Source organism: Nannobrachium achirus (genome assembly GCF_963921795.1).
Source record: "Nannobrachium achirus genome assembly, chromosome: 4".
NCBI lineage: Eukaryota > Metazoa > Chordata > Actinopteri > Myctophiformes > Myctophidae > Nannobrachium > Nannobrachium achirus.
Genome location: NC_137813.1, coordinates 37,228,989 through 37,239,858, shown reverse-complemented (window position 1 = coordinate 37,239,858; position 10,870 = coordinate 37,228,989). Strand labels below are relative to the sequence as shown.

The 10,870-nt window shown below is 41.4% G+C and overlaps 1 protein-coding gene across 1 annotated transcript; it reads left to right on the top strand.

Annotated features, from left to right (window-relative positions):
- Positions 1–1,687: 1,687 nt before the first annotated feature.
- cd2bp2 (CD2 (cytoplasmic tail) binding protein 2) lies at positions 1,688–10,446 on the top strand. The gene is made up of 7 exons (XM_080724001.1): positions 1,688–1,769; positions 2,130–2,211; positions 2,736–2,865; positions 6,520–6,677; positions 7,019–7,601; positions 7,694–7,782; positions 10,213–10,446. The coding sequence occupies exons 2-7, from the start codon at positions 2,134–2,136 to the stop codon at positions 10,321–10,323; spliced, it is 1,149 nt and encodes a 382-aa protein (XP_080580127.1). The 5' UTR covers positions 1,688–1,769; positions 2,130–2,133; the 3' UTR covers positions 10,324–10,446.
- Positions 10,447–10,870: the final 424 nt, after the last annotated feature.

The following is a 10,870-nucleotide window of genomic DNA, read 5'->3' as shown; positions in this document are numbered from 1 at the left end:
GCCTCAAACATCAGCAATAGTCTGAACAGATTTCTGTCATTCTCTGTTCTTTGTGATTGTTCATAAATTATTATTGTCAATTATGTTTGTATCTCCAGTCAGTCATTGTAAATGTATGTGTTGGTAGTTATAACATGTAGGACGAGATGTATAAACATATACAGTATCTGAAAATTGACAAAGCATCATGTTTGCTGACTGTGTCTGGGATTTCAAGATGTATACAGTATATGCCTAATACACTGTATTAGGCCATATTCATTTTGGTGCATTGGCGTCAGCACTCTTTCTTTCAAATGGTCTTTCTAAAAAAAGAGAAAAAAGGTGGGAACAGCGGAACAACCCAAACAGTACTAAGAACAGCACTGCACACCCCCCGCAGTACTGCAGGCTGAGAACTGCAGGTGGTGGTGGGTTCGCACCCCAAACCGGCAATCCCATGTCAGCTGGCATGCCACATCAACCAAAACATAAAGAAAAAGAACGAACATATGGTGCCAGCTGCAAGGGGGAGAGGAACCCACCCATACTGCTAGGGAAACAAAAAAACAAAACAAAATAATAATAAAAATGCAGCAGGTTGTTGGACTCAATCATTGGTCAAACCCATGACTCCCCACTTCACATCCAAGTCACTCCCATTCTCAAAACAGCCCAAAAAAAGAATTGAAATCATGAACGTCGGCACAAACTATGTCAAAGCGGGGAGCCTGCTGGCCTACTGGTCCAGGCGCATACCACATAAGGCATTGCCACATAGGCATTCCCTCCTTGTTTTAACATGGGTGGATGATGGTATAGCTGCAGCTAGGCTACAGTAGGCTAGGTCCGGTCCCTCACTGGACACACTGTATCCCATAGCCAGGAGGGATGCTTGTTCTGCCATTATTCAGTCCCAAAATTGACATACAGTAGTTGTCATTGACCAATGTGACAAATATTTGAGGCCTTGGCCCCACTGCCAGTGTGCACATCGGCCTAATCATAAAGATTAGATGTGAACACGCACACCTGACAAAAAACGGATCTGGATATTATGAACATCAACCACAATAATCACTTCCTGATAGAAAACAGACCTGGATATGATGAACACCAACCAGGCAACCACACAGGGTTATAAGGGTCACTGTTGAGTGTACACTATTGGAGAACACAACACATGGAGCAACAGTATAGAGCAGGGTCAACGTTTTCAGGCCAAGGACCCCTTAGCTGAGAGAGAGTTGAAGCAGGGACCCCCACAACCTTTTCATAGATTCCATAGTTTGACAGCACAACCATCTGTGTATTTTGTTTTCAGATATTTAACCACTTGATCGTCAGTAAACTTGAGCTTTCACTCTGTACTTAGTCTGCCTTTTTCCCCTCTACACCAAACTTCTTAGCCAAATAGCCGATCTACAAGCTCACACCGCCTCGCACGAGGCGTTGTGAGCTTGTAGATCTGCTATTTTTGGCTGAAGTTCTCAGAATATGGACGCTAGGGTTCAAGTGGTTAAGGAGGGACAAAAGTCACAAAGATTTGGAGGACCCCCTGTAATAACTCTACTAGTGTGAATCGAGTCGACCCTAATATATCTTTCTCCTCGACATGAGAAGGGCAAATGAAGAGACTGGTTTCCAGTTGGTGGCGGTAATGCACATGTTTCCAAACACACTGCAGACTGTGTGTAACAGAAGAAGACACGAACGAACGAACACAAACGAAACGAACCACGCACGAACAAACTTGCGCACCTAAATGTCCCCTGAAGCATTCACTCCAGGTTTGGCTATATTTATCATGGCTATATTACTTTAATAGTCGTGTTAGCTGATGTATTGAGTCGAATAACGTACGTTAGCTGCATTGAACTTAACTAAAAGCGTTGAAAACGGAACAAAATGCATTGCTTTTTCTGCGCGCACTGCCTGCTACTAGTGTTAGCTGGCTGCTACATTACAGAAACACGACTGTTTACCACACACACAGAAACATGTTTACACATGCCGTGCTTATTATGGGCTATCCACAACATTAAAGAAACATTGGATCTTGACTTTGACCTTCTCCCCGCTGCAAAGTTGAGCATTATTTTAAGCCTTCGAGGTGGTTGGTTGTTTTAACCTGTTTTCCTCTCCACCAGCACCATGTCTAAAAGAAAAGTAACGTTTGAAGACGGTAATGGGGAGTTAGATCTGGACGATGACCCAGTTCCTAACAAAAAGGTGCAGTCTCTTATAAACTAGCCTTGGATCAAGACCATCATAGATTTTATTTTATTTTTTATCGCGTCTGACTTTTACTTTCTGATCATGCAAATGTCAAAATCATAAGTCATTGCTTAATATTGTACTGAGTGTACAGTACTGAACTTCACAAGCCCAGGCATGAACAGATTATTAAGTTGCATTGCAATGGAAACTAAACGAGGTTCATGTATTGGTCCATAATATCATATTTGTTGGTTAGTGTGTCCTGATTCAATTCAGGTTTTATTTTTGTCTTTTTTATGTTTGCATGCTGGATATTCAAATTTACGGAAGTGTATAGCTGGCTGGGCATAATAGTGAAGATGTTTGTTTAAGCGAGCGCATTTAGCTTTATCAAAATTCTAGTTCAAATTGATATGCAATATTATAAGATGCTATTCTATTGTTGTGAAATGTAAACCGATTGAGATGTGAGAATAAATACAGCAATGGCACTGACCTTTTTATTTATTTATTTCTCTCTCTGACTGGCGAGTCAGATTTGTGAAGGTGTGAGTGGACCTGGCTCCAGATTCAAGGGCAAACATTCCCTTGACAGTGATGAAGAAGATGAAGAGGATGAGTCGAAGGGCAGCAAGTATGAGATACTGGCCGAAGATGATGTGGAGGGTATGTCTAAACATTAGATTATTTGTTTTGCAGTTGTAAAGTCATATATTTAGCTGTATTTAATTTATTACATTTTGCAACTTTGGAGGTAATAGAGGTTATGCACGTGACATCACTGTAGCTGGAAGTTGTGTGGGAACGCCTACTGAGTGGCAAAAAAATCTAATGTCTGTCATTGACAGCCCATACATCCAAAAAGAAAAGTCCTATCTGATTGTATTAAACAAAGTTAATTCACCAACATTGCAGCTGTACTGAAAGCTTGAATTATCCTCTTTCTATCTGCAAAGTCTTTGTTTCATAAAAATCCACCATAGACATGTTATGAGCTACTTTCTGTTAACATTCTGTGCAGGTTTTTATTTTTCCACGTGTCAGAGTTTGGAAGCACTCGTTTTCAACAACACAACATCCTGCTGCCTCCTGTGTAATTAGTGCAATTAGAAACAGGTGGTATGCAGGGCCGTTGAGTGATTTGCAACTAGCACTTCCAAATTCCAATGCTCCATGCTGCTCAATGTTTTGCCACTCAGTCTAGTTTAGGGGGGCGGGTCCCAGTGGACGTGCATACCCTCTATAGTGTTAGAGAAGTGAGCTTATGACTCTCACTGGCCGGGCAACCCTTCCTCTTGTGTAGAATATGATTTTAAATGGTAACTAATAACTAAATGAAACCTACTGTGCATTTAGAGATACACTGTACCATGGAGCCCGCAGCATAGTAACAGGGCCACAGGCTGGGATGTTTAAAAAGTTTTTCTCCATAAACCAGTGCACCAAAACATTGAATGAAATATAATACAATCAGCTTAAATGGAATATGATCCTGCTTTGATATTGTCGTACACAGCACAGACACAAACTTGTAAAGAGAGCTGTTTGAATGGAGTACACATTGATATTAAATGTATCGTTTAATGTTTCTCCTTTGGCATCTGGTTAAATCCCATAACATTCCCAAATACACACACTCATAGATCGTCCATGTTGGCATTGATTTCACGGAGTTCTGTGCTGTGATGCATCTTCCTGTCAAAGACGACAGAGGATTATTTAGTCCAATAATGGTCTTTTATTAAACAGTCAATATTAACGGGTCAACTAACATTCTCAGATACGGTTCTGTAAGCCACACGTCCAACTCCCTCTCAGGGCGGATTCACACTGCAATCCGTTTGATTAGAACTGATTCTGAAAACGGTTGCTGGTTCACGCTGGCCAGCATTCACATTGGCAGACCTTCTGGCCTCCATGGAGACCACTAGCAATAAACGTCCCGGTCCTATAGGTGGCGGTATTCGCTGGTGAATACAGACGTCATCAACTATGCGACATTGCTGATGCTGGTCGCCAATAAATTCAGGCACGAAAGTTGGTGTAACAATCCAATGACGCGCGACAGCGCAGTGTGGAACAGTCTTGGGTCTCCACAGTCCACACCTCGACAACTGTTTAAGAAAGAAACACGCCTATTTGCATATCAATAGACCTGTATAGTAGGTGTCGAGCGACGTTCGCTGATCTACAAGCTCACAATGCCTCGCATCCGCGACGCGTTGTGAGCTTGTAGATCTGCTATTTTCCAGGCGCATAAACGTGCAGAATGATGAGCGAGACGTGCAGCGCAGCGCACGTTGTATTTTTATTATTTAATAATCAACGTGGCCTACAATTGAAACGCTTTCACAAGCCACAGTGTGGCTTAATATTCACATTAAGGGTAACAAGCACGTCAAGCAGGCACAGCAGTGCACACCGATAACACCGTTAAAACAAATAAAACTTCTCCGCTAGGCCAACTCTGCCCCGTCCCAAGCAGCGCGCAGTAGAGATGAGACATTCGCGAACGATTCGACTCTCTTGAACGGCTCTTTTAAATGAACGATGGGATCCAGTCCGCAGTCGCGGGACACAGAGCAATGAGTCAGTGTCGAGAACGGTATCAGAAAAAACGGATGGGGGAGGCACAGCTCATGGACGAGAGCTAGCAGTGTGGACATGTCATGGACACAGGCTGCGAAACACAAACAGCATTTGGATTACAAAAACACTGGAGCAATTCAGAAGCACTTAATTAGAAAATGTAACTAGTAGCTGTGTATGTTAATCTGACATTAGTAGGCTAGATTGATTACTTCTTGGACTTGGACGTGCGTTTGTGCTGTGGCAGGTTATTTAATATGGGATTTTGACAGCTTGCTTCTTCCTCTTAACTCTTTTAGTGCCACCCGTTCACCACTAGAGGGTGCCCCAGGTGCCATAGAAAATCCCATAGAGATATGCTGGTATATGCAGAAGCCCTGCAGCCATGACTTGCCTGAACACTTTCCTTTGTGCATGTACAGGAAGAGGATGAAGTTAGCTTGAAGTTAGCTATTGGCTACCAAGTATTTTAGAAGCCTTATTTTCGTCAACTTAGCCATGATTAAACCTTGCACACCTCATGCATGGGAAAAAAACAGAGAAGAATGAGCTCTAAAAAATCCAATGCAATCCTGGATTGCATTGGAGTGGATTTGTGCAGTTTGTTCACAGCTTTCAAACAAAAAAATCCGATTGGAAATCCGTTCAGGCATTCTTGAGATAATCGCCATTATGTTTTACATGTTATGTAAACAAACATGGCTGCCCTGTATGTTAGATGGGGTTGTATGGGGGTGGAACATGCAAAATCGCGATTGAAATCATGTTCACTAGATTTGATGGGGTCCAAAAAAAAAAAAAAAAAAAATTATTTTTCAAAAATTTTTTTTTTTTTTTTTTTTTTTTTTTTCAAAAACCGAATTTATTCGGTTTTGGCATATGTAATACGTTTTAAAAAACCGAACTTTTTCGGTTTTGCCACTGGATGAGTTAATGGAGCACCGTCCCGGCTCCGAATGTTTTAACGGAGCGGCGGTTCTGGCCGTTCCGTCTCACTTTCACCCCTGCGCTCAGTGCGCTGGTGCGAGACAATAAATAACTGTCGCCAATTGCTACTTCTCTCAATTGGAAGTACATGACACCAGTCCAGCGCACCGCAGTAGTAGACTAACTGGTGATATAAAAATATATACATTTTTGACTCCTCGACTCAAACAATTGGCGTTTGAGTCCTACAAGCAAGCAATCTCTCTGTTAGACCAGGCCATGTCGACAACTGTTACCCAGTGTTTATTTGTGGCAACGCCTGACTCGTCGACATTATATGAGGTCACGTTCAACATCAATACCGTTTTTGAGGCCGGTTGCTTCACACTGCGGCTCACCGGTCTCGAGGTCGCACAATGCAGTCTCGAGACTACCTCTTGAGGTGGTTTCGAGGCTATCCGTTTCTGAGGAAAACCGCACGCTTCACACTGTCAAAACCGGTTTAAACATCTGCCAAGTAGCCTCGAGACCGGTCCCGAGACCGCAGTGTGAATCCGCCCTCAAATACATGCAATCCCTGCCAGTGCCTACCCATTACTATAATTCCTCTAACATTGTGTTAAGCTAAATATTTTCTGTATATGACTCCTCCTACTACTCCTACTCCTGCAGCCTCCTGGTGATTGTATCAGCAATTTCTGATGGCCACAAATCCCAATATGAAAATGACAAGGATGCCTAAGCCTAGTTGATGTGTACTAAATCCTTTTTCTTTTCTTTACTCTGGGAATGTGACATTTTTAGGACAAGAGGGAGCAACAATTGACTGTGATGAGGGTGTTCCCATTACACCCTTTAACCTGTCAGAGGAAATGCAAGAAGGACACTTTGACTCTGAGGGGAACTACTTCATCAAAAAGGATGAACTGATTAGGGACAACTGGCTGGACAACATAGACTGGGTAAATTACGTTTTTGTGATTATTTTCTCTATCCACACGCGTGTGTGTGTATACTGTATATATACACACACACACACACACACACACACGTACAGTGACGTTTTCAATGTAGAAATAAATACACAAGTATGCCACACATGGACGCCACTATGGTTTGTTTGATGCATCCCTTCTTAAAATATGTGTCAGATGTAGGATGCAGGGCTATGGGAATCACTGTATTTATGTATGTATATGTATATACACACGCACACACACACACACACACACACACACACACACACACACACACACACACACACACGTTAAACTGTACAGTAATAAAAATGGTCTCTGCTCAGGTCAAAATAAGAGAACAACCATTGAAGCAAAAGAAGAAAGGTCTGGCAGCCAAACGTAGACGCAGAGTGGGGGATGAGGATGAAGCCGAGGAAGAGAAAAAGAGAGAGGAGCAGCAGCAGCAGGAAAACAGTGAGAATGAGGAAGATATGCAGGAAACCGAGCCTGCAGAGGACCCATTGGCGTCCTACACACCGTATGAGCTCACGCAAGCTGTGGTGGAACTTTTGTCACCAGGGGAATCTGTCGCAGCAGGACTCCGCCGGTTGGGAGGCCTAGGAGGACGAAAGAAGAACAAGCTGAGGGATGAGAAGGCAGAGGAGAACAAAAGAGATACGGAAAAGCTCGACAGGCTCACAGCACTGGCTGACAGACTGGTGGGGAGTGGGATGTTTGAGATCTATCAGCAAACCTATGAGAAGTTGGCTTATAAATTGAAGAGCATGAGCCAGAGTCCGTCAACGGCAATCAGAAACCCTCGTGACAACGATGACAGTGATGAAGAGGAGGAGGAACTTGACATGTTTGCAGATAAAATCGATGAGAAGCAGGGCAGCAAATCCCAGGACAAAGAGGATAACAGAGGTACCTCCTCAACCTCATTGATTACAGTGCTCCTCGTGTGTGATTTTAATTGATAAAATGTGCCCTTTTTTAACTGTTTGCTCTCCTCTCAGTGATTGATGATGCCGTGTTGTGGGAGTACAAATGGGACAATGAGGAAAGTTCAGAACTGTACGGACCCTTCAGCAGTCAGCAGATGCAGGTATTTTTTACTATTATGATGTTTATCTTGTGCAAATACTGTAAATACTGTATGGTAGATTTGTGGTTGCTTCTTTTTCATATGTGTGTTCTTTTCTTCTCCCAAATGTTGCACAAGAGTGTACGGTATAAGTTTGTGCTTTTCCTTTTTTTTCTCTTCTATCCCACTTTGAAAACGTAACCGGTGTGACCGGCTCTTGGCTTGCACTTGAAACTTTGACAGACAAACAGTGGCTTATGCTGTTATGCAAGTTAAGTAGCAGTATGCTACAATTAAAGGACTACTTTTTTTTTTTTTTTACAACAAGGGTTCATGTTTTAGATTGTAATTAGAGAAAAGAAAAGATTAGTGTTAACATTTTTTCATTTACAGCTTTCTATCGTTTTAGCCATTTTAGTGATTTTTGATTTTAGTGGGCAGGGGCATGTGCACAGATATAAAAAGCTAGATACTTTCTCCGCCGCTGCTGTTTATTGGCGCGACTGGTAAAAGATAACTGGCAAGCTTCTGGAATTCTGAAGGACGGATGCTCGGTAGGCCAATCAGATGCGGGACTCCCTCTTTCCCACTGCAGGGGGCAGAGTCATATAATCTATGGGCAGAGTGCCTTGCACTGCCTTCCACAGTTCCACAGTACCACACTTCTTGCCAGTCCTCTTTTACCAACGCCCCAGTCCCTGGGTAAAATATGATTGTTTTGGGGGTCACTGCCTGAAAAGGTTGAGAACCACTGCACTAAAGGACTACTGTTGTTTACCTCCCGCTTCGCATTCCCAAGATGCACCACAATCTTTCATGGGCAGATGTGACTTATGAGGGCTAGTAGTGTTACTGTAATGAAGAAATCGCCGGTTTATTGTCTAAAAATACATATTTACAGGGGTTGACACTAAGGTCTCAGAGGCACTTGCTCGTCAGGCAAGTACAGGTCATGTTCTACTTACCCAAAGGTCATGCCCACTTGCCCGAAAAGTAAATTGTCCATTATAAAATGATAGGTAAAACTTTGATTATCACTCAATTTAACACTTATTTCTTTACTTTCTGGGAGTGATCAAAAATGTCATACCTCAATACTTCCAAATCCCTACATAGCTATGATTGAATATGTCTATGGTTACAGTACATTCCACAGACCAGAAGACGGAGCGTGCTGGCCACATTTAGGTGTTTAGAGTAGACAGATATTGTGTTTATAGACGTTGCGTCCCCTACTCAAATAAGCACTTGCCCAGTCGGGCAACCTGAAAGCAAACTTCACCTGCCCAAATGTTTTATTTACCTGCCAGGGGCAGGTGGGCAAGCCTTAGTGTCAATGCCTGTATTTAGCCACTTGTCCGCATGCCCCTACCCACTGAAATCAAAATAGCTAAAATGGCTAAAACGATAGAAAGCAGTAAATGAAAAAAATGTAATACTCGTCTTTTCTTTTCTCTAATTACAATCTAAAACATGAACCCTTGTTGTAAAAAAACAAAGTTGTAAAAAAACACTTTTATACATAATAGCCAGAAAGTCAAGATGTAATATTGCTGGTTTATAATTCCCAATACTCAGAGCTTGTGCAAAAAGAGAATGCATTTTGTAACAGTGAATCCACACCCCACCTTCACAATTGTGACGTGATAGTCAAGAGGATCAGTGCTCATTTACTTGTAATCTACCTTCTCTAAAGCAGTGGTTTTCAGCTCGAAACCCAAAACAGAAATTAGTCATTTCCTGGGCCGGGACCCAAAATAGTGGAAATAGCAGATCTACAAGCTCACAACGTGGCGTGAAGTGAGTGTGTAGATCTGCTATTTTTTATTTATTCATGGGAATTATGTATTATTTTTCTTTGTATGAATGAATAATGTTTATGAAAAATATTGTACCGGTAATAGTTTTTAATGGTTCCCGACCCACTTTCTGCTCTAGAGCAGTGTTTTCCAAACAAAATTAGACATTTGCTCATTTGCTCAAACAAGAGAAAATAACTTCTACAAGCACACAACCTGTTGCTTCGTGCTGCATTGTGAACTTGTAGATCTGCTATTTTCACTACTTAAACTTTTTTGAAAATGTATTTATGGAAATTTGGTGTTTTCATTTTATTTATGATATACTTTTGTTTTTGTTTTCATTGTTGAAAAGTTGTTTAATCGTTAAACAAAAGAATGAATCAATCAAAAACATATGAAACTATAAGAAAGTTGTTACATTTGTTTTTACATAGAAATGGCTTATGCCATGCTTAGTTTTGGCATTTAAAATGCTTACTTCTAAACATTTAGTGTCCTTAGACAAATTACATTAAGTACACAAGTAAGGAAACTGAAGTTATAATCCCTTAGCAGTCAGTTACTGTGTTATAACACCATAGGCTGGTTTTACCTTTAACCCATATCTGACCAGGTGGGCTTTAATCTTCTTACTGTCTTTTCATTTCAGGACTGGGTGGATGAAGGCTATTTTAAAGATGGTGTTTACTGCAGGAGGGTCGACCAAGAAGGCTCTCAGTTCTACAACTCTAAGAGACTGGACTTTGAGATTTATATGTGATTTACCACTGTCTTACTCAAATCTATCCTTCCTCTCACCACTGTCAAGTGTTTTGATTTCAAATTTGTTATATCAGATTAAGATTTAATGTCATGTTTTAATAAATCCCTCATTTGGCTTGTTCCTCTGACCGATTTATAGTTTTTTGTTTTCAATGTTAATCGTCAGTGTTCAAGAAAATGCTCACCCTGACTGGATTCAACCTTAATTTGGTTCTTAATTGATAACGGTGGTGGGATATTCTTGGGTTCAAAACGTTTTTAAAATGTTAAAGCTCTAGTCTACATTCTGAATTGTAAACATGCTTCAGTATCGATTCAAGTCTTTGTTCATTCAATAACCTGGGTCTCTCTGTCGCTTCAGCTCTTAAACAGAAACATTTGTCAGGATGTTAGACCACTTTTATACAATCAGGAGAGAACTCCACAAACATTATCTGCTTTTACTTTTACTGTGCCATTTTTATCTGGGGTTGGGGGTGAGAGACCAAAATGTTGGCTATGCAGCTCTCACAACAAAGTTGCGATGAGACATATTATGTGTAGAA